At 38.2% G+C, this 23,659-nt stretch overlaps 1 protein-coding gene across 3 annotated transcripts in view; it reads left to right on the top strand.

The window, feature by feature from the left end:
- The first annotated feature begins 650 nt into the window (after positions 1-650).
- Positions 651-23,659, top strand: part of AGL (amylo-alpha-1, 6-glucosidase, 4-alpha-glucanotransferase) — a 34,975-nt gene continuing 11,966 nt past the window's right edge. Inside the window, exons 1-23 of one of the 3 annotated variants that reach the window (XM_065072505.1) lie at positions 651-921; positions 1,354-1,503; positions 3,970-4,180; positions 5,072-5,238; positions 5,498-5,701; positions 10,116-10,297; positions 10,537-10,648; positions 10,938-11,058; positions 11,241-11,343; positions 11,434-11,531; positions 12,143-12,282; positions 14,698-14,885; positions 16,175-16,298; positions 16,889-17,052; positions 17,588-17,689; positions 17,909-18,061; positions 18,142-18,292; positions 19,373-19,497; positions 19,608-19,720; positions 19,847-19,981; positions 20,476-20,606; positions 21,198-21,334; positions 22,956-23,089. In XM_065072505.1, the coding sequence (XP_064928577.1) occupies positions 1,422-1,503; positions 3,970-4,180; positions 5,072-5,238; positions 5,498-5,701; positions 10,116-10,297; positions 10,537-10,648; positions 10,938-11,058; positions 11,241-11,343; positions 11,434-11,531; positions 12,143-12,282; positions 14,698-14,885; positions 16,175-16,298; positions 16,889-17,052; positions 17,588-17,689; positions 17,909-18,061; positions 18,142-18,292; positions 19,373-19,497; positions 19,608-19,720; positions 19,847-19,981; positions 20,476-20,606; positions 21,198-21,334; positions 22,956-23,089 (3,077 nt within the window). In that variant the 5' untranslated portion in view covers positions 651-921; positions 1,354-1,421. Of the gene's footprint in view, positions 922-1,074; positions 1,260-1,353; positions 1,504-3,969; positions 4,181-5,071; positions 5,239-5,497; positions 5,702-10,115; positions 10,298-10,536; positions 10,649-10,937; positions 11,059-11,240; positions 11,344-11,433; positions 11,532-12,142; positions 12,283-14,697; positions 14,886-15,688; positions 15,813-16,174; positions 16,299-16,888; positions 17,053-17,587; positions 17,690-17,908; positions 18,062-18,141; positions 18,293-19,372; positions 19,498-19,607; positions 19,721-19,846; positions 19,982-20,475; positions 20,607-21,197; positions 21,335-22,955; positions 23,090-23,659 lie in introns of those variants that run through there. The other 2 variants (XM_065072502.1, XM_065072504.1) reach the window with 2 other exon arrangements.

The raw sequence follows: 23,659 nt of genomic DNA, 5'->3' as shown, positions 1-23,659 counted from the left end.
TAAAATGAATGGGGGTGGTGTTTGGGTTTTGTTTGGGGTTTGTTTGTTTTAAGCCACCTTGCCTCTTGGTCAAAGACAGATCCCCTGAGTTTGTAGCCTTGTCCACGCACTATATATAGCACTTAAGCCCGGCTGACATCGTGTTTGTTCTGCAGCGCAGCCCATGGGGCAGGAGCCGCTGCCAGGCGCCGGGTGCCCCGCCGGCCCCTGTGCCCCCGGAGCGGCGTTCCCATCGCGCCAAGAGCGGCTGGGCCCGCAGGCCTTAGCCGGGCTGTCCAGGCGGCCTTAGTCCCGTTTTCCTCAGCGGAATGGCCGGTAAATCACACGGAGCTCTAGTTCCAGGTGCCCGGTTCCCTCAGGGGCGGCCTCTCGTGCCGGCACGCACGAGCCGTGTGTAAAGGCGCTGGTGGGTTCTGCGGCAAAGCCAGGCGGATAAGGCACCCCCGCCCTGCGCTCCCCGAAAGCCGGAGGTGTCCGGGGCCCGGACTCGGGGCTCGCTCAGCGCCGCTACAGCGCCGGGGACAGCGGTGGTTTCCGAGGCGACCGCTCCCTCGGGGGGCGCTTCCCGGCGCGGGGCGGGCCCGGCAGGGGCGGGGCGGGGCAGGCCCATCCTGGCCCGGGCGGGCGCTGCGCTCTCGCGGGAGCTGAGCAGACGCCGCCCGTCTCCGTGCGCGGCCGCGGCGGAACCAATAAAGTTTGTTTCAGATAAAAGCAAGAAAAGGGGAGTTAAAGAGCGGTGCCGCCGAGTGGCTCGCGGCTGCTGGCGAGTGCGTGGCTGCCCGCCCGCCCGGTCGGCCCAGCCCGGGGCGAGCCCAGGCGAGGACAGACGGGCTGCTCCAGCCCCCGCCCCGGCTGCGCTCGGCCTCGGCAGTTGTCACCGTCCCCGGGCAGCTGCGCCTCCGCCGCTCTCCGGGCCCGCTTGTGAGTATGGTGGGGCGGCTGAGACGGGCAGCGCTCCCCGCAGAGGCAGGGCGGTGTTGAGGGGCCTGGCGGTGACTCCCGGCAGCGCTGGGGCGAGCGGGGAGAGTGACAGGTGTCAGGCTCCCCCCCCGGGGCGGCTCGGGCCGGGGGCACCTCCGCCGCTCTGGCTGCGGGCCGGGTCGCGCTGTGGGACGGGGAGCTGCTCCAGGGTGCTGCTCCAGGGTGCTGCCGGCGGCGGTCCCCGGCCGGGGAAGGGCCGGGCGCCTCCTGACAGCTGCCTCGAACCCGTGTCCCCGCTCTGCAGCGCCTCGTCTCTCTCCCCTGGGGCTGCGGAACATGTAAGCGAGACCGGCGGCTTGAGGCGTTCCCGAGCGGCCGCCGTCTGCGGGTGTCCCCGCTGACCTATGGGTTTTTGTCTGTTCCTCACGGCAGGGCTCGCTTCTCCCTCCCCGAAGTGAGTCTCCTGGCGCGGGAGCAGCGCCGGGCCGGCGGCCGCAGCCATGCCGAGCGGTAAGGAGACGCGGCTGCTGCACCTCGGCGAGATGGAGAAGCTGGACAAGACCCTCTTCAGGCTGGAACAAGGTGGGTCCGGGGCGGCCGCCTCCTCGGCCTCCTGCTCCTCGGCGAGGAACCCTCGGAGCCGGCTGAGAGGGAATGGCCGGGAGCTTGCCACCTTCTTCGGGTAGCGATGGAAAGGGAGCTCAGCCTGCCGTGGTGGTCATTTGTTTGTGTTTTTGTTTATTTTTATTTATTTTTATTGTTTCAGTGTTTAATAACTTCTGACATGCTTGCTTCGACTGCAGGGCTCTATAGGCTCCAGTTGCAGTTTGGTCTGACAGATAAAACCCTTGAGAAATGGAGAGCAGATGGGCTGGGAGCCGTCAGTCTGCATGGGAACAAAGTGCCAAGCGGTTTTTAGGCCCTTTCCTTTTATAACCTGCCCTCATAAGTCAAGCTCTCTAGTATTTATCTGCAATGTGTTATGCAGCACCCTATCTTTAATGTTATTATTTTGAGATGTATCAGTATTAGTAACACTTTGAAAACTCTGAGATAATATTTTAGAATATGGGATCTTTAGCTCCTCCTGAAGCTTATCTTGCCTGTCAGATTTCTTGTAGCTGTGCTATGTTAGTATTCTGGCTGCATGTTTTTGAGAGCTTGACATTATTTCTCTCTGAAAGTGTTCTTCAGTCTATTTGCCAAAAAAAGGACAACAAACTCAGACTACTAATTGGTCCACTATTATGCTGCTCAGCAAATTCAGACCATAAAACTAAAGCCATTGTCTTTAGAAACCATTTTGAATGATACAACAATTTTTATTACTCATGAAATTTTGCGGGTCTTATTACTTTATGCTACTGATCTAGGAACCTAATATCAAAGTACTTTGGTAGAGGAACAAGGTTTTGATTTTTGAGAAAAAGAATTATCTCTATATTGATTTCAAGTTTCTCTGACAGTGTAACCTAAGAAAATGTCACTAGTGAACAAGTGCAGAGTTGACCCTAGTCTCCTTTTATAACTTATCCTTCCAGTTGTGTACATTTTATTGGAAGGAGTCACATAGAAGTGTGGGGCTATCAAACATTTAAAGTGCCTCTGTTGGTAACAGTCTCTGAGAGGGCATAGCTAATTTTGAGCACAGCATTCCTGTTGTCAGTGTAACTGTTACAGGAAATAAGATATCAATGGCATATATCCCTGTGCTCTAATTTTAGTAATCCCTGTAATGTCAGGATGCTGCTGAGGAGAGTGTACTTAACCTTCCGAAAGTGTTGATTTTTTGGTAAAAGTTGTTTGGTTTTTTTTTGTTTTTGGTTTCAGTCAAATGAGCTTCAGTTTACCTGACAGACATCCATATCCTAAAAGCAATGCTTTATATAGTGGTGTTTGGTGCAGTGGTGATTATGTTAATAAGACAAACTCTGAGCTTGGTGAGACTTGCGTTTGAATGTACTCAGATATTGAAATCTGCTATTAGAGTCCCCATGATTCTACTTAATAAGCAAGTGGCTTATTTTTCAGCTCAAGATACTGGAACTTGTCATTGTTCAGTTTTTTCACACTTTAATTATCTGTGTTTTAATAGTTTTCTCTTTTTACAAATATTCAGGTTTCTTTTACTCCAAATTTTGTGGACTGCTAGGGCCAGCGGGCATCTCACCACATATAACTACATGACTGGCATGTCATTTAGTAGAAGTTATTGTGCAAACACACCTGTTTTGGTCACTTGAAAGGACCATGTAATTAGCCATGCACATGATGGTGGCCCTCATATATGCAAGTAGAAACCTATTTTGAAACCTGTTGACTAAACTGAATTTTTCATATCCAGCTGAACAGACTTCAGTATGGTTTGAGGTCCTAATATTTCAACTTAATTTTGTTCTCATTATCATGGGTATCTTAAGCCTAAATGCTGTTCTTTCTATGTGCATGTGACCTGCAGCACATATACAAAACTCCCTTTGGTTTGTTGAGCTTTCTGAAAGTTTAACAATTTGTTTCTTCATTGTAGATTACACACAAGTGCATTTCATTTTACAGTTAAAAGCGAAAGGAATGTACCATTGTTTAGTGAAGTCTCAATGGAGAATGAAGGGATTTGAAATATTTCCTGTTTTGAAATGTATTTCTGCATTTTCCAGATTTTTCATGGGTCTGTTTAATATATACACTTGGTAAACCTAAATACTTTAATAGTACATAATCCAAAATCTGCATAAAATTGTATGTAGTCTGACGATCCTGGTGTTTTGCTGTGTTTTATTTAAAGACTCTTGTATAGCAAAGAGGAACAAATTGGAAAGGAGTTGAATAGTACCACATAAGTAAAGGAAAACTATATGTAAAGTGTGCAAAGAAAAATGTTAGTGAAGTGGGGAGAGATGATGCCATAGAAATACACCATTCTGCTCAAACTCTTGGTGAATATGTTGATGCACTTTCTTCTTAACATAATATCAAAATATGGTTTGTAATTACAGAATAGAAATATCTAGTTCTCCTGATAACGTGATTTTATCTTTCTTCCTTGAGGTTTCGAGCTACAGTTCCGCTTGGGCCCAACTCTTCAAGGCAAAGCCGTTACTGTGTACACAAATTATCCAGCTTCTGGAGAAGTATTTGATCGCCACAAGTTCAGGACGCTGTCATGGCACAATCCCACAGGAAAAGAAGATGACTCTGATAAATACTGCAAGCTGGATCTCCAGATTTCTGGATCATACCAGTACTATTTTAGTCTTGGGTAAGTGAAATTCTATACTTGCAGCCAAGTGCAGTCTGTCCCTTGGTTTACATTTTAACCTGAAGAAATCACGGTGAAGAATAAACACACTTTTTCCAGTCATTTTTTCAAATTGCTACTATGGGGCCTATCTGAACCTGCTAATGAAAGACAGTAGCTGTGATGGTTGTTTAATACTTTCTGATGCAAAAAATATTCTGGAGAATATCCAGGACAAAGTTGGTCAGTTTTCTGTGAGTGTTGGAAAGGCAAGCCATTTTTATAAGTTTAAGTCATCAGCATCCTGAGTATCTGAATGATTAATTTCTACTTTCTTCATCAACTTTGAAGATTGCTTTCTATCTTTCTAGCACAGAAGTTCTGTCATTCTTTACTTCGCATTCTTTACTTCCTCATTTGCTTCAACAGAAGTGCAGAAGTGAGTGCCAGTACCTGGATTGACTGTAGTGTGGTATTCTGAGTTTCAGGAAGATGTGTGGTTAAATTCCCTGAGGCTTTAAAGGGCACTTAGCTCAGGTCTCTTCTGGAGGAGGGTGCTCCAAATGGAGGTGTTTGTATAAAAGATGGGGAGTCATGCTTGCTTTCTTGCTTTCCATATCCTAAAAGGAGGAACCAGTACTCTGTCTCAGAATATAACAAAGGTATCTCACTTTTGCAGAGCATTTAAAGCTCTGTATCCCAGTTGTATTCTTGTAAGTCTGGTAGAGATGATGCCGCCTAAGAGGTGAGGATCTCTTCAGAGTTTCCTAATTTCTTCAGGTGTCCTGCTGTCCTGTTCCCCACCTCCCCCCAGCTGCTGTTCTTGAAATAGCTGTGCTTGTTGGATTCTCTTTCTGAAACTGAATGGTACATTGGGTGTTTACTATACCAATGAGAATTATTTTTTCCTAGGAATGAAAAAAGTGGTGGAGGTTACATAGTTGTGGATCCTATTTTGCATGTGGGAGCCGATAATCATGTGTTACCTTTGGATTGTGTTACACTCCAGACGTTCCTTGCTAAGTGTCTGGGACCGTTTCATGAGTGGGAAGACAGGCTTAAAGTTGCAAAAGAAACAGGTAATGCAAATACACATAAAAGGTGCAAAAATTCAGGGATTTCCTAATACAGGAGACCACTTTTGTTCTATGGCTTTGACTTCGGATAGACTTGGACGTTTGTAGAACTGACAGTGTGATATTTTTTTTTTTTTGATTTTTTTTTTTTTTCCTAAAGCTTGTGTTACGTAGAATTTCAAGGGGACAATTCAGATTAATTTACACTGGTTATTCCAAACACTAGCTTTAAGTACTAAATAAATGGCTTCTTACTACCTAGGTTACAACATGATTCATTTTACACCACTGCAGAAGCTTGGACTGTCTCGATCGTGTTATTCATTGGCTGATCAGTTAGAAGTAAATCCGGAATTTTCAAGCCGTGATAAAAAGTGCACTTGGAGTGATATAGGAGCGCTTGTGGAAAAAATGAAAAATGAATGGAATATGCTTTGCATCACAGATGTAGTCTACAATCATACTGGTATGATTTTTGTGTGTATTAATTACCAGATGGGTCCCGTGATTATATTTAATTATTTCCCTTAACTTTTCCCTCTTGAACCCATCTTTTAGTAGCTGGTTTAAGCAACTTAGTTGTCTTTGCCGTTGAATTTCTCAAATCTTGGACAGCTCTTTACAATTATAACTGATGTGTTTCCATAACAGATGTAAAAGAATTTGGTATTGTTACTGAATGAATAGAGCCAGTCTTAGAATTAATGAACTGTGCATGTGTCTATTTTTTATAATATGCTTATTTTTATGATCTGCAGTGTGCAGCTCCCACATAAGTGAATGGCATATGCATCATGAATCATTTGGTGGACATAAACTGAGTATTTTATTGTTAAACAGGGTGTTACTCTTGTAGCTGCTTAAAAGTGCTCTAATTTGGACAACAAAAAGAATAGGGACAAGAGGGTAGGATTAAGCAATGAAGGAAATGTTACAGCTCGGTCTTTGGGGAAAGGAGAAGAAAAAAGATAGCTTTGTGTTTGGGGTGGGTTGGTTCATTTTTTATTAGGCATAGAAAATGCCAGCGCATTGAAGGCTTTACTTAATTGCTTGAGGGACAGTGGCTTTTCTTCAGTATGATCTGATGAAATTTAAATCATAGTACTTCATCATTCATAATTTTGCTGATTATTTGGGCGATGAGTTGATGTTTACAGTGCAGTTTTCATCTTGTGCTGTAATCCTAACGATCAGAATAATTAGCATTCTTGTAGCAGAGAATACAACACATGATTATCTTGATGTTACAGTCCTTTGAGAAACCTTAACCACAGCTATCTGTGAGTTTCAAGCTTTATTTGCTTTAGTTCTTTGGTGTTGACTGCTGCCAAACATTCCTGTCCAATCAGTCTGCAATGCAGTGTGGGCCCTGTTGTTTGTCCTGTCTGTTTGTTGCAAAGTTACTAAGTATAGTTATTGGCTACGTGTCTGAGGGAATTGGGCTTTTAAACATTCTCCCAATTTTGGACAAAAAATTTCTTGCACTTTACCAACTGGGTGTTCAGTTTCTCTCATACGTGCTTGAGATCCTGTTATCTTTTTACTGTGTATATTTGTGTGCTACCAAGGAGGATGTTTTTATGGACGGAAATAACAAAGTCAAATTATTAGACTCCAAAATATATTTGAGAAGGAAAATGTCACATTAATTAGCTATATTTGTAGAAGGACTTTTTCAGTTTACATTCAGAGTTCAAAGTAATCTTTATTGGGATGGATGACTAAACATTTTTACTGTGGTGAAAGGCTGTTTAGAAGTCTCTTTTAACAGGACAGAAATATTCGAATGGCTGTGGTACTGACTTGTGTCATTAAGCAATGTATCCTTGACGGCTTTGTTTCCTGCTTTCAAACTCTATTCCTCCTCTTTCCCGCCTGGAACTTCTCTAACACTTTTAGGTTTATAACCAAGACTTCTTGATTTACAGCTGACACCAAACTTCGTTAAATACCAAATTTAGCATAAGCAGAAAGATACATTGATAAATGTCTGAGTAAACAATAAAGTTGTATATGCCTGTGGAGCTTTTTTGGGGGCTTTTGAAATAAGAAAATAGGCAAATAGTTTTCAGGGGGAGTTTTGTCTGGATCTTGATTAGATGGCAATTTACCTCTTTTTTTGTATGTTAATTGAACAGTAATTCCTAGTAGTTAAATTAGTTAATTCCTGCACATTAGAATGATTTAGTTGTAAAACATGTTTCATAGAAGTATTTGAATATAAAAGACACAAAATGTGTAGTCAGTTGTGAGTAGATTATGGATACTTGCACATAGTTATTAATTCTGCAGTATGTCTGCATTAAAAGCTTAAGGTGTCTCACAGTAAATCCTGTAATGCCGGTAACTGTACAGCCCATGAGCCCTCAGTTTATGGTGGTTGTATCTGTTGGTAGTTTCTGCTTTCTGGCTGTGACGACTGTACAGAAATGGCAATGCTTCCCCTCTGCTCCTGGGGTACAGTCAGCCAGCTTGCTGGCAGCAATAAATGGGTGAGTGGAGGTGTTTGGTTTTCACGCCAGGCTGGAGAACAGACCACTTGCATAGTAGAGAACGGTGGGAATCGGGTTTTGATGTTAACATCTCTGTGCAGCTATAAAACCAAAAATGCTGTATTGGCTGGCATTTGCTTTTTACCAGGAGACAGAAAAAGGAGAGTTGAGGGGTTTTTATTATTTTCTGAGCTTTCAGTAGCTGTAATAAATCATATAAAGTAATAAACAGAAATAAATTGTATCTACCTTATCTTTCAGAAAAGGCTACTGTTGTCTAATTGCAACTTAACACTTGAGTAACTCCCATTTCCAAGCACTTGACTAATAGCATCAAACACCACCCTTTCTCAGCTTCGTAAAGGGGAGGGGGGAAAAAAACGTCCTGGGCAGTGAGCATCATAATATTAAGTTTCTGTTTAAATTATAGAACTATGAATTAGTGATTTGAAAAATGTGAAATTACTCTTTTAAATAAGAATGTAATGAATTTTAGAAATTGCTTTCTGTAATTCCTCATCATAATATTTCCATGTTTTTATACTTTCCTGTATTTTCTCCCTAGCTGTAACAGATGTAATCACAAGTGATATTTCAGTCTTCTCTTTTTTTTTTTTTTTGGCAGAATTAGATTTTTGTGTGTGTGTTATATTGTGAATCATTGGAGCTTATCTTCTGATCAGAAAACATCATTCTGTTCCATACCAGAATTAGGGGAAGGCCTGTTGACTCTTTTTTTTTTTTTTTCTATTTTTTTTTTTTTAATGATAACATCTTAGATTTAAATAATATATTGACTCTTTAGAATTCCTTGTATTTACTCATGAAAGTCCTTTGTAGAAAATCATGGGTCTTGCTAGATAAATGGAGTAGTAGAGGTAGTATATATATTTTTAAAAAGGGAGAAGGGGGATCTAGCTGGCCTAGAACAGCCTTTAACAGCTTCTTATTGCTTTATGTAACTTCAAAATAAGTATGATGGTTTTAGTTGTAGGTGGCATTTAAACCATGAAGATATTAATTTCCACAAATGGTTTGACCTTATAAATATAGAATTTTGCCATGTTCATGATGGTCTTGAGATGTAATGTAAGAGGGTGTTCGGAAGAGCTGTTCGTACTACAGATTGAGAGAGTACACTCATTTATTTCCATTTGATGTTTTTGTTTGAATTTCTTTGAACTAAACAAACTTGGGGTTTAGGTGTTAATTGTCCTGCTTTAATTTTGGACACACTAATGGCCGTTTCTTCATGTTTCAAATATAATCATTTGTTTTGTTTTGGTTTTTTTTTTGCTTGTGTGAAGTACTACTTATATTTTTCACTGTTTTTCTAAAACATTGCAATAATAAGATGTGTTCTGTTTCTAAAGAACCTTGTAAAACCTTGGTAAATTTTTTCTTGTTCTTACACATGCCATTATTTTTTTAACATTTAGTTTTTCAATTGCTGAGATTCATTCAAAAGAATATATGAAGACTATTTTCTCTTAAACAATGTTTAGAACAGTTCCAGAAAATTGATATTAACTTTTGAGGATTTTTTTTTCCTTCATTGCCGTACTTCCAAAATAAAAATTCTCGCTATGTATATATCTACTTGTACTGCTGCAGTCACACTACTGTCTATATTAGAATATCGCACTCATTTTCTAGTGAAGGTTCCTTACCTTCTTTGAGTTAATTTTCAATGTTCAGCGTATCTTCTGGTACTTGTTGATGCTACAGGGAAAGTTTAGAAAATAGAGACAGTGTTGGATGTGAACTAGTGTTCCATTTGCCCACACCAGGCAGTGCACTCATCTTCCTGTGCGAGCCTCCCTGGTACCACTTCTGATTATGTACACGACAGTGTCACCGCTAATTCTTTCTTAAAAGCCCATTTAACTACATTTTTCATTAATTATTTTTTGGTCTGTGTGTGTGTGCAGTCGTGCTGTCTGGCTGTACGTTTTTAGCATCTGATAGAGTTGAAGAATAAGATAGCCTAAGCTGTTTATAAAGGTTGCTTTGGGATATATGTTTGGCCTTCAACACACAAAACATTTAATGTCCATTACTTGATGTATTTCCTGCAAGAAAAGTACATTGTGGTTTTTTTGTTTGTTTTATTTACTGTCTTATAACTGGTCATACTATTGCATTTTTTTATGTAACTAACAGAAAGTTTCTCTGCAACTGTATTTGTTGCAAAACAAATGGCTATCAGTGATGCATACCTCTGCATAAGACATGATTTTCTGTTGGTATGGAAAACTTTAGTCGAAATGTGAACTAGCTATACGTACCATAGTACCTTAAATTCTTGGTGTTAAGATGTTTGTACAAAACAGCTGAGTGTTCAGCTTATGTACTTACTTTTCCCCCCCATGCCCTTTCTCAAATAAGCCACTAACAGTGAATGGCTCAGGATGCATCCGGAGTGTGGCTATAACCTTGTGAATTCTCCTCACCTGAAGCCAGCGTGGGTCTTGGATAGAGCTCTGTGGCACCTGACCTGTATGGTGGCTGATGGAAAGTGTATTGCCAAAGGGGTCCCTCCCTTGATTGAAAACGATAATCACCTGAATGTAAGTGAATGAGAACTAAGTACAAACTAATGCATGCTATAAATAGCTGAATAAACCTTCAATATTTCTAAGGGTGTGGAAGCGCACAAAAAATGATGTATACTTTGCAGATATAGTTAATTAAATAACACTTTACTCCTGAAATTTTGTTTTTTTCTGAACAACCAATACAAGCACTTAGCTTTTCATAATTATATTCATCATCAATGTTATTATCTAACATAATTTTTTTTTTACAGTGCATCCGTAAAATAATTTGGGAAGATATATATCCAAAAATTAAACTATGGGAGTTTTTCCAAGTGGATGTTAACAAAGCTGTGCAGCAATTTAAAGCCCTTCTAACGCAAGGTAAAGAAAGGGTATGTTGCCAAAGCATGTGGATTATTTATTTATAGGTAGACTTAACAGTAATCTGCAAAACCAAATAATCCCATATTTTGCTATGTGAGAAATCTACCGTGGTGATTTAAGCATACAAGAATGCTTTGAGGGCTAGTAAAGCCTTTGAAGATTTTGTACCCCTTCAAAGCTTTTATCTACCCATATGTTGCTTATGCTAGAAGCATAAAAGTTGTATATGTTTTAAATGTAATTCCTGTTTTTACTTTATGAATACTCTTTTCTATCTTCTTCTTAGGTAAAATGAGCACTAAATCCGATCCAAATCAGCATCTTCAGATAGTTCAGGACCCTGATTACAGACGACTTGGTTGTACTGTAGATATGAATATAGCATTGGCAACATTCATACCACACAGGTATTGTACTATTGCTTACAAATTAAAATCAAAAATGAAGTTAAATTTGCAAAACCAAATAAATGAAATTATTTTCAGAGATGGGAAAAGTTTGATTTTTCATTTCTTTTCGTTAGGTATATTGCATGTTTCAAAAATAAATTATTCTAATTGTTCTCTGCTTTTAATGTCCTCCTGCTAAGTAATGGCCCAGCTGCAATAGAAGAATGTTGTAACTGGTTTCGCAAGAGGGTTGAGGAACTGAATGCCGAACAGTACAGACAAACAAATCACCATCAAGAGCAGGTCTTATAATTTCTGTGTCTTAATGCTGATTTTTTTTAAATTGCAGACAAATGAAGGCATTATGATAATGCATGGTTTAATTATTTCTAGGCTGTCAATTGTCTTGTGGGGACTGTGGTTTATGAACGACTGGCTGGTAATGGTCCTAAGAAGGGTCCTATCAGTAGAAAACATCCTTTAGTTACCAGGTATTATTGTTGTTGAATTTTGTTTGTTGTCTGTTTGGGTTGTGGCTTTTTTTTTTTTAAAGTATTACAACATATCTAGGTAAAGTGAGTCCAAAGTTTGTTAAAATATATATTTATTTGTACAGGCCTATGCTTTCTTTCTTGGGTACAAATGCCACTCAATGCATTGACTATCTTTTTTAAACAACAGTGATAACTGTTTAGTAAACAAATGTGACCGGAGAGCATGAAACAGTGCTCAGAGCACATGGAAGCCTTACATAGTGCAAATTGCTCTTGTAGGTGGAAGACAGGTGGAACTAGGGAAGCTTGCGCCTTTCAAGTTTGATGTACTTGATGCCATTCGTGTATTTGAAGAGCTGGCGCTCTAATCTCACACTACCAGCTGACACCAAGATAATAGTGGCAACACCTGTCCTTCCTCCTTCAGGCATGCTATAAAATAGAAAACTCCCCATCATTTCTAGTCTAGCAGCTGCTTATTTTAATAGCTGTTTTATCTACAAGTCACTTCATAGCAGATATTTTAATTTCAAAGATAAATAATTTCAGTTTAGGTTACATTATGTGTTTGTGTTGTTTCATTTTTTAATAGCTTGTCTATTCCATAGGTATTTTACTTACCCATTCAAAGAGCTGACTGTTCAGGAAGAAGAAACTATGATAAATCAACCGGATAAAGCCTGTTATTTTATGGCTCATAATGGCTGGGTTATGGGAGATGATCCTCTTAGAAACTTTGCAGAACCAGGTTTGTAAAATAATTTTGAATCATCTTATAAACCTTTTGATATTCTAGCCAAAGCAAAAAAGATTTTACTTAATCTGTCTTTTTTCCAGTTGTATTTCTGTGAAGCTGCAGAACAGCAGACAGTCAGTTCATAGCACTTTTATCTGCCCTTCAGCATACAGAACAACTGTAAGAATTGGGAGTTGAGTTAGTTTTGCAAGATTTGATAGGCAAATTATCAACTTTATGCCACTGAAATGGGGGCATCCTGCTTCCTCACTTCTGTCATTCTCTTTGCTTACTTTGTGCTTTGTTGCAATACCACTGCTCATGGGCATTTCCATAAGACAATGACAATGTGGCAGAAAACTAATGCATTAAAAAGGTGGACAGTATTTTATGTATTAGTGAGCAAAAACTGGATCCTTGAGAGGTCCAGTGGCAGTCAAGAGATCATGCAATTAATCCAAGCTAAGTATGCAGATTGCTTGTGGAAGTAAGATAGCGTATGAATTCACCATTCACTAAAATATTGTATTCATACTCTGCTGATATCCAAAAAAAAGGCAAGGTTGATAACTCTTGTTTTCAGAGTAGTTATTCACTTAGTAAACTGAATCAAACAAAGGCCAGTTCAGTTCTAATTTAAAAAGTATATTTTAGAGTTTGTTGCATCTCATTCAGAAGCTAACCTGATTGATGCTCCAGAGTGACTGCGAGTTAGCAAACACCTGATTTCTCCAAAACATTCTACAGCCCTTTCGCTGCTTTTTATTTACTTTTTTTTTTTTCTCTTTCACACGGATGAAGATAATAGATATTTCAAGGGTGTTTTTGTTCATTTGCCTTTCAGCTAATTGCCATTTCTTCTGAGCAGAGACTTGTATTTTTTCCTTCAGTCGCTGGCTTCACTTAGCATACTTAACTTCCATTACTGAGTTTTCTCTCTTAATTTGTCTACAGCTTTTTGAGTGCTTTATGTTTGTGTTATACCTTTGTTTTATACCACACATTATCGTAGCTGACAATACAGTGTGAAAACATGAAACATAAGGGCACAAATACATAAATTGCAAAACAAATGCAGCCAGTCCTGTAAATGGCCCATAAAATAATCATGGCGTACATCCAAAGCCAATTTTTCTGTCCATGTAGCTATGTTGTCATTAGCAAAGATAAAAGTTAGGCTCTGCTTAAGTGAATGTTTTTGGAAGTAGTGGTGACTTAAAATCCCTGCTCTTTGCTTACTAGTTGCTCGCTCTTGTACGTCTTTCATTTTGTAGGCCAAATCACTTCAGTGTCCATTGTGAGCTTAGGAAATTAGTCTGGCTGAAAAATAATCTCTTTGCTAAGGCAGGATTACTTTTCGGCTGAACCAGTTTCCTGATCGAATTCAAGGTTCAACCACTGAAATAACTGTGGTGATGCATCTTTATAGCTGGTCTAGGAGTAGCAGATAGCAATGGAGTAGCTCTGTATTGCCTGTCCTGAGTGATGCTGAGCCTGTTTGTGCTTTGATCGGGTTTACATAACAGGAATATAAATAGACCTTCAAAAGGTTGATGGCTGAAGATAAAGGTATTTCTCTTATGTGGGGTCTGATGATTGACAATTCCGTGGTTGTGCCTGAACACTACACTGAAAATAACATGGGGGTTTGGTGAGGTTGGTTGGTTGGTTTTTAAATTATATTACTGCCATTGCCAAATATATGATTTATATAGGACAGAAGTAACTTTTTAGACGTGACTGATTGTCCAGTTAAATCTCCTTCAGTATATTATGTGCAGTAAGTATATTACAGGTAAACTCGGATTTAAACTTTTTTTTATTGATTGTGTCAAAAAGAAGGCGAAAAATAGCATAGAAAACTAGATTAGATAGAGGATAAATATTTTCATACACACAAAATTACTTAGAGACTTTTTCCATTTAAGTGGCCTGTCTGCATGGGTACTTTGGAACCTTGCCTTACAGCATTGCAGTCGACCGATAACAACATAAAATTTTAAATTGCAGCTGTGGCAGTTTATTTATGGTAACACAGTGAGATGCTTTTCTTAAGTTTGGCCAGGATAAACAATGAGACTGCGGATTTTGTTCCTTTGTTTGTTGCTTTTTTTTTTCTTTTTCTCAAGTACAGTTTTGATACTACTTTCAAGAATTAAAAGGAATTTTATTTCAATCTGAAGAATTATTTCGGTATCACTGTAGGAGTTAAATATTCCCTTGAAGTAGTTTGAAATTATACATAAGCGTAGGGCATATAGATTGAGTTGATGTGGTTATTGTTACAGTTTTTACTCTTCATCACAGTGGCTTTTTGCTCTTCAGCAGTAGAAGATGAAATACCACTTACTAACTTTGGTGCATGGTCTATACTATCTATCTATCTATATACACACACACACACACTACAGTGAATTTCTCTTACAGGTTCAAATGTTTACTTGAGAAGAGAGCTTATTTGTTGGGGAGACAGTGTGAAACTACGTTATGGTAATAAACCTGAAGACTGTCCGTACCTCTGGGCACATATGAAAAAATACACTGAAATCACTGCCAAATACTTCCATGGTGTTCGTCTTGACAACTGCCACTCAACACCAATTCATGTAGCTGAGGTACGCAAAATTAATCATGTTTGCCATAAAGCAGGTTCTGTCTGTGAAATAAGTTTCTACATTGTTGTGACAAAATCTGCAGGATTACATGGCAGAGTTCAGGTGTGAATGAATCTTCTCTTAGCATAAGCCAAGTTTTGACTGGTGATGTTTAGATAGGGTTTCAGCTACTTAAAACAGTTAGAGTGGTGTAGCCATTGTATCTTCTATTTCTCCAATTTAGCTGAAATAGTGCTTATTGTTTACCATGGAGCTGACTACATCCAGAAATTGTACTTATTTGGTAAATTAGCTTTTAATAGATTCAAGTTGTGCAACTCATTAGTGCTTAGTTTCAGCTTGGTTACAGAGCTTACCTGAATCTATGGAGAGCTCTCTAAAACATGTTGATTTGCCCACAAAAAGTGGCTCTTAAATGCAGCCAGTTCAAAACTTCTACTGTCTTTTTATTTACTGCTACTGTTTTTGGAATGGTAACTTCAAAGGCTTAATCTGAACTCCTACTCAGATTTCTTACCCTAAGAGGTATCTCTTTTATTCAACCTTTGTTCTTGCATTTTGAGTTGCAATTTTGTTTGAAAAGAAAGTTATAATTAGCTTAAAGTCTTCAGGGAATTTCTCAGTCCTTACATAATTTCTGTAAAATATAAAGATGGTTTTATGAATCTTACCTATTATGGATATTTTTTTTAATGAACTGCATATATGAATAACTCATTTATGTTTGATTAAGACATGTTAATGATTACATATACAAAGCTGACAATGGATTTCTTGTATTAAAAATGTATTATGATCTGTAGGAGATGCTAGCAACAGCCAGATCAGTCAGACCTAATCTTTATGTGATAGCTGAACTCTTCACGGGCAGTGAGTACATTGACAATGTTTTTGTCAACCGACTGGGAATTACGAGCCTGATTAGAGGTACAATAAGCAATTGAAAATTATGTAGGATTGTCATGTGTGGTTTGGAGTTTTTAATGTGAAACTAACATTGTTATGCTTTTTTTTGTTTTTCTTACGTATTTGTGTTCTTTGCTTATGCTATTATCTCTTCTTTGTTTTCTGTTTAACTTCTCCTGTGTTCTATGCTGATTCTTGATTTTTCCTTATGCTTGTGTGTCCTCTTCTGTGTAACAACTTTTTTGTTCCTTACTTTTGGCTTTCTGTTTGTCCTTGCTGCATGGCATTTTCCTATTGTCCAATCCTTGCCTAGCTTTGAAACTTGTCCTTTTTTATATCTGCCTTTCCCCTTTTTGTGGCTTTTTTGGCTGTGCTTTTTGCAGTACATGCTGGACACAGCTAGAAAATTGCGAGCCGATTTGTATGTAGTGGCTGAACTGTTCACGGGAAATGAGGAGCTGGACAATATCTTTGTGAATAGGCTGGGCATTACCTCCTTAATAAGAGGTAGGCTTGCTGCGTGTGTGGTCTCTTTCCAAAGAGAGATTATAGATGACATGCTTTTTCCAAGCCAGAGGTTTCTTCTGGATTATGCACTCTTAATTTCATACACCATGTAATGGGAAGTACAGGTTTTGTATTACAACTTTTTGTTACTCAGCAAAAAATACAGTACTAGCTGTAAGATAAGAGGAGACATCCTGCATTAGTTTACAGGTTAAATATTTCACTCTTATTCTAGTGAGAGAAAAAAGTTATAGCACAGTTCTACTATGCAGGTGATGCATCATGTCTGAGTTATGTCACGTTTCTTAAAGCCTACGAGAAACAGTTTTAGATCTCTGCTTTTCCTCTCCTTTTTTTTTTTCTCCCTTAGCTTTTTATACCTTAATATATTATAGTAAATGGAATACTCCAAGGTTATGGATCCACATTGGAGAATATAGTTATGTGATTGTTTTTTGGTTTTGTTTTGTTTTTTTTTTTCTTGTGAGTGAGTAAAATAACAACTGTCAAATGCTGCATTAACATCTTTGTGCATGATGTACTCTATGGTAGTTACTCTTATGCAAACACTTACGTATTTTGTTCTTTAGAGGCAATGACTGCTTATAATAGCCATGAAGAGGGAAGGTTAGTTTATCGTTTTGGAGGTGAACCTGTTGGCTCTTTTGTTCAGCCACGTTTGAGGCCTTTGATGCCAGCTATTGCTCATGCATTGTTTATGGATATTACGCATGATAATGAATGTCCAATTCAGGTGAGCACCTAAACAAAAAAAAAACCATGTTTACATTGAATGTTTTCTGAATTGATATTTCTGAACCATGGGAGGGCGTGGTGCAATCTGGATGTTCTTCCTGAGCGATATTTAGGAAGAGCATATTTCAGATCTTCAAGTTTTCATGCACAGAAAAAAATTTTATAACAACTCCCTCTGACATTCAAGCTTCTGTCTTTCAAGGGAAAAAGTACGTAAAGCTACTTAAAGCTGTGTTGATTCTTTCATTCCAGCTACTATAAGTGGTTCTGTCTCTGCTTGTTAACGTGTTCTCCTAAGCTCCTGTTTTACAGGAACGAGTGGGAGAGAATGGTGGGAATTGGAGTGCTTGTTTTTGAGGGTTTCTCTGAGGTTGCTTTTGTTAGTGCATTAGTATCTTTTGTGATTGAGAAAATTATGATCATGTGAATAGCAATTCCTCTGTTAAACTGAGTATATCTTCTGTATGCTGAATGGGGAGGGATGAATTATATCTTTGTTTCACTGTTTATTGCCTATTTATTTTTAAATGTAGCACCGATCAGCATATGATGCTCTTCCTAGTGCAATGATTGTTTCCATGGCATGCTGTGCTACAGGAAGCACCAAAGGCTATGACGAACTAGTGCCACACCAGGTATGTGTCTACAGTTTAACTCCTAAGTTAATTTTGAAAATGTAAACTTTGTCCTAGGACATAGATTTTAACTGTTTATTTGAAATCTCAAGCAGTTTACTGGCTGGCATTACTTCAGATTGCCCAAGTTCATATGAAATTTGAATTGATTATATAGTTGAGACCTCCAGCTGTTTTTCAGAGTAGCTCATATTTGCTTAAATCTTAATTTCTTTACAGATCTCTGTAGTATCGGAAGAAAGGTTTTATGCAAAGTGGAATCCAGCAGCACACCTGGCTTCTGGTGAAGTAAATTTCCAAACAGGAATTCTTTCAGGAAGGCTGGCCATAAACAGGCTGCATCAGGAGCTGGGGGCTAAAGGCTTTAATCAGGCAAGAAGTGAGGGTAACACTGCAATTTCTCCATATTTATGTTCTGAGTGAGCACAGTTGCAATGGTGTGTCTTTTCTAGGTGTACGTAGATCAAGTTGATGAAGATATAGTGGCAGTGACAAGACATTGCCCTAACACACACCAGTCTGTTGTGGCTGTAAGTCGAACTGCCTTCAGGGATCCTAAAACTTCCTTCTACAGTAAAGAAGTACCTGAAATGTGTATCCCAGGTAATCAGATTTCTCTTCAAGAGATGGCAGGTGTACAAAAAACTCAAGTTATTCTAATTCTGTATGTTTTAACGTAAAACACATAAAATCAAAAGAAGCATTATATACTGAAAACTCTCATATTATTTGTACTAAGACACATGCACCAGAAGTAATAGCAAATGTATCTTGCTTAGCGTTTTCAAAGACATACATCTTGAGTACGCTTCCTGCTGTAGGCTCCCAATTAGATTGTGGTTTTGTTTACTGCCTTGTTTGTGACCTGGTAAGAAATAGTTGACAGCAAGATGGTTAATTGTTTGGGGGGGTTACTATTTATTAAGTGCTATACTGGGGAAAAAAGGCTAAAATCTCATCCTATTTGTCAGTGTGTCTTATATATGACTTATTTTGTGGGCTTAAAATACGTCTTAATGAGAAACAACTTTGTGTAAGTTAATATAAACATATTACCTAACAACTTTGTGTAAGTTAATGTAAACATATTACCTGGACATATTTCTGAAGAGAAGCTTTCCAAACTGGCTTTTTAGGCATACTCAATTCTTTCAGTGCATGTGTGTGCCTGTTTTAAAGTCAGTCATGTTATATGTGAAGATGTTCACAAGTGGCTGCAAGACTTGTATGCCTTAGTTTGCAGATTACTGAAAGGATAGAGAAAATATTTGAATATTAATAAGTTGTTTCACTTAGAAGATAAACCATCCGTAGCCACAGTTTGGAAGCCAATCTAATACAGTCTCCAAAAAGATAACAAGGAAACCAGCAGTGCTGGTGATGAGTAAAAGACAGGTTGTAATTCACTAATTGTTGACTGATTTTATGGTTAATTTATTAAAAAATAATAAAATTGCAGTTTTAAATACAATACAGCAAATGAACTGGTAAGAAATGTTTAGAGGATATTTTAAAACACTTCCCCACATGTTTTTGTCACTTCTAGATGTTCTTTAACTGTACAACAGAGACTTGTATCTTGAATATTTAGGCTTTTAGTTCTAGGTTTGCTTCATGTTTTCAAAAGAATCACTTTTCATTTAAAGTATATTAACAGCTACAACATGATTTAACTTTTCTTAGGAAAAATAGAAGAAGTAGTACTTGAGGCTAGGACTATTGAGAGAACTGCTAGTCCTTACAAAAAAGATGAACATTTTATAAATGGATTACCTAATTTCACAGTGGAACTCAGAGAGCATATCCAGGTAATTAGCCTCCTTCACCCATGTTCTGATGTAATATTTTGTAATTTGTGATATTTTATATTAGAAAAAAAACAGTGAATTTCAGTTGCAAATGTGTTTTCTTTTCTTAGATTAAAGACAGTAAAATTATAAAGCAAGCAGGAACTGCCATAAAAGGCCCAAATGAATTTGTTCAAGAAATAGAATTCGAAAGATTAACGCCAGGAAGTGTAATAGTGTTCAGGTACGTTATTATAATTGCCAAATGGTTGTGTTAGTTAAAATAGAACGATAGGGTTCTCTGGTTTGAGACTTGGGACTAGTTATTCGAAGTGCTATATTTCTACAAGTTATACATTTGTATTTACAGAGTTAGCCTTGATCCAAAGGCACAAGAGGCTGTTGGTGTACTCCGCAATCATTTGATCCAGTTCAGCCCTCATTTTAAATCTGGAAGTCTTCCTGATGATCATTCAGCGCCTATATTAAAAACGTTATTTTCTTCGTGAGTATTCTTTAAGTTTCTGAAGTAGAACCGAGAGCTACAGTGGGAACCCACTTTAAGGGCAGATGTTTTTTTTTGTTACCACAGGTGTATTTGTATTGTCAGAGTGCAATAAAAGCCTCTGAGATACTCTTTATATGTATAATACTAAGCAGAGTTAATACTTAAACTTCCCAGGCTCTTTTGTTTGTGGTCAGTGTAATTGCTGCTTAAAGTAGACTGACTAACATGGAGTGCATGTCAGTGTTGGGGTATGATTGTTCAGAGTTTGTACTTAATACTGTGTTTATAAATAAATAGGGAAACATCTGAGCAGAACATCTGAAAAATCAGGCTCTTAATTTCCAAGATTAAGTGGTGAGAGAGTTGTGTATATGTGATCATTTTAATGTAAATCTGAAACTAGAATTGTTTGTGAAATCCTTTTGCTGTTTCTTTGCTAATGCTGCTTTTCGGGTTGGAGTTTTATTTTTTTTTCTCCACTATTTTTTCAGTATTGCATCTAAACTAACTTTGGCTGACCTAAATCAAGTACTGTATAGGTGTGAGTCAGAAGAACAAGAAGACGGTGGAGGTTGTTACAATATACCAAACTGGTCACCGCTGAAGTACGCAGGCCTCCAAGGTAATAGTTACAGCATCCTTTTTTTCTGTCAAGAAAAAAAGTGAAGTAGAGCTGCTCAGTCTAGATGATGCCTTAGTACTGTTTTATGGCTAGTGACATTGTTTGGATAAAAAACACTAAGGTGGTGCTTTTTCTGCTTGACCTTGATACTAATCATTCTTGTACCCAGGAGATCGCATACTGAAACAAGAACCCTCTGTCTTGATACTCAGGGCTGCAAAATTAAGTTTCAATATGTATTTTAACACCAATGTGCTTGCTTTTAAAATAAAAAGAAAAAGCATATACCTTTAGTGAAAAGTCACATTAATTAAACCCTCAGCATTACTAGATTATTGAGGAATGTTGATCACATATCCAAATGTATGAATTCCGTCGTGCTAGCTATTCAACGATTTTCATAACTGTCTAGGATGTATGGTGAGGAAAATACAACTGAGCTGTACCCTAACTAATTCTGCAAGTCAGGAGAAGTAACACAATTAAATCCAGTTAAAGCATCTATTGCTGTCTACCTTTTCCTCCTGAATCGTAATTGCTGCTTGTGATAATGGTGTGTCCATTAATACACTGTTGGGTTTGTATCTGCAGGGTTAATGTCAGTGATGGCAGACATCAGACCAAAGAACGATTTGGGTCATCCATTTTGTGATAATTTAAGATCTGGAGACTGGATGATTGATTATGTCAGTAATCGTCTGATTTCACGCTCAGGAGCCTGTGCAGAAGTGAGTAAAAATATTTATTTGGTGACTTTGGTGTTTTAAATTACTAGTTTGTTTCCTTTTCTATTATTTTTATATATATATATATATATATATATATATATATATTTAGTTCAGTCTGTCTTTAACATATTTCTTGTCTAGGCAATTTCTTCTAAGGGACTAAACTGTTAATATGTTTTAATGCCTCAATTCTATTTAAGAATAGACTACAAAAGTGAAGAGAAAAGTAAGTACAGCATGAATGGGTTGTTAGCTCTTGCATAAAGGCCTGCAGGGATCCTTCCCTGTTTGTTACTTTTCCTCAAATAAAAATGAGGTGACCATTTCTTTTAAGTAAGTACTTTCAGAAGAGACCTCAGTACTACTGAGGCGTGTATAACTATGGTACAGTTATAGTAAGATTGCACATTCGTGCACTGAGAAGACAGGAAATACTGACATTCAAGTTACCTGTGTAACTGCATTGTAATACACTCCTTTTCTTTCATTGTCATGTTTTATTTTCCTGCATGGCAATTGCTTTATTAATTTCACAGATGAAGACCTGATTTGTGTAGCTTACATGATGGATGTAACAGTAAAGGCTTTAGCATTCTTGTTTCATTTTTTTCTGAATTCAAGTGTAGTGATATAAAGCAGTCTAATGTACTGAAGTGAGTGCTGAATCTGACCTCAGACCGAGCTTTTCTAGGAAGGAACTTAGTCTGATACTTGCCAGATTTATTGCTCTTCAAAGACTGCTGCTTTTTTTTTCTGTGTATATTTTGAGTTCTCAGTTTGTGGTGTCTCATTCTATTTTGCAGAAAACAAAGCACCTATAGCTATACTAAAGTCACATGAAACTAAACTTTATAATTTCACTGTTTACATAAGTAACTTTCCATAATATATGGATACATATTTTCTTCATCTGCAATATTTAAGTCTTTAATGATGTTCTAGTAGGTGGCCATGATGTTCTGTAACACTACGAGAAGGAATGAAGCTAAATACTTCCCAGGTGTCAAACATTTTGCAGTGTCACAAGGTGGTGTCACTGGTGAAGCTCCAGACTTCTAAGTCCTCGACCACAGTCATTTTCACTAGTGGCTGTACTTAATTTAGCCTTCTGATAATTTTTCTGTCTCTGGTCTCAAGCTTCATCTCTTCAGTCCTGTGTTTTTAAGCAGAGAGAAACCTCATAACCGCACGTGGATTGTAGTGATGTCTTTTGAGTTGCAGCTTTTCTTTGCTACTCAATGTTAATAACTTGAGATATTTGCTACAAGACTAGCAAAGTCTCATCTCTTTATATAGTTAATGTTCTTGTCCATTTATGTCATAGTACAGATTTTTCACTACTACTTTCCTTAGAGTTCATCTTTCTCAGCTGAAATTTTGGAGCAGGAGGATACAGTAATTCTACTACAATTATCTAGCATGGATGACTTAGATATGAATGGTTGCATGCTAGTGGTGGTGTTAATAACTGAAGTTCACCTCATGTTTGAGGTGGTCAGGCACAACCTGAGTGTAATAAATGTACAAAACCTGCAACAAATACTTTAACTAGGTGGATCCTGAAAGCACTGGGTTTTGAATGCTGGTGTTATCAAGTTCTAATAATATTGTGTTTTATTAGGTTGGTAAATGGTTGAAGGCTATGTTTGTCTACCTAAAGAGAATTCCCCGTTACCTCATCCCATGTTACTTTGATGCCATATTAGTGGGTGCATACACAACGCTTCTGGATGTGGGATGGCGTCAGATGTCTAGGTATGCTTGGCATGTCAGAGCTATAGAGGCACCTCTGTATGTTTGCACCTTTTAAGTTTTATCTGCTGGACAGTCTAATTTGAATATTTTCATACTCGTCCAATGTAGAAGGCTAAAATTGGTAGTGAATATCAAATCAGTTTTCTAATGGTGGTAGTTTGAAAGACTGAGAGTTCAGATATCTACCAAGGGTTACTGATGGCATTGTGCAGTACGAGGAGGAAACCTTAAGCCATTGTTTCTTTGCCAGGCTTCAGAAACTTTTTTTACTGTTATTTCAATACAAATGCAATTGTTCTTTTAAAGTTCAGGGGAAAAAAAAAATATAACAGATCAGACATGATGCAGATGCCTTGTTCAACATTTCTTCATTAACACGGATAAATATCTTTCATTATCTGAGCTCTTTCCTTAGTTCTTGAAATATGTTTCATCTTTAGTTTCTGTTTCTCCTTTGTGTCCTGGAAAGGGAAGTATTTGACATAAACACTCCTACTGGCATTAAAAATTAATATTTAACACAAAAGTGGGCACCCACTTTTGGAGAAAAAAGTGATTTACAAATTAAAG

This window comes from Columba livia, chromosome 8 (assembly GCF_036013475.1).
Source record: "Columba livia isolate bColLiv1 breed racing homer chromosome 8, bColLiv1.pat.W.v2, whole genome shotgun sequence".
Taxonomy (NCBI): Eukaryota; Metazoa; Chordata; class Aves; order Columbiformes; family Columbidae; genus Columba; species Columba livia.
The sequence above is the reverse complement of the archived record's forward strand: the minus strand, read 5'-3'. Positions and strand labels throughout refer to the sequence as shown.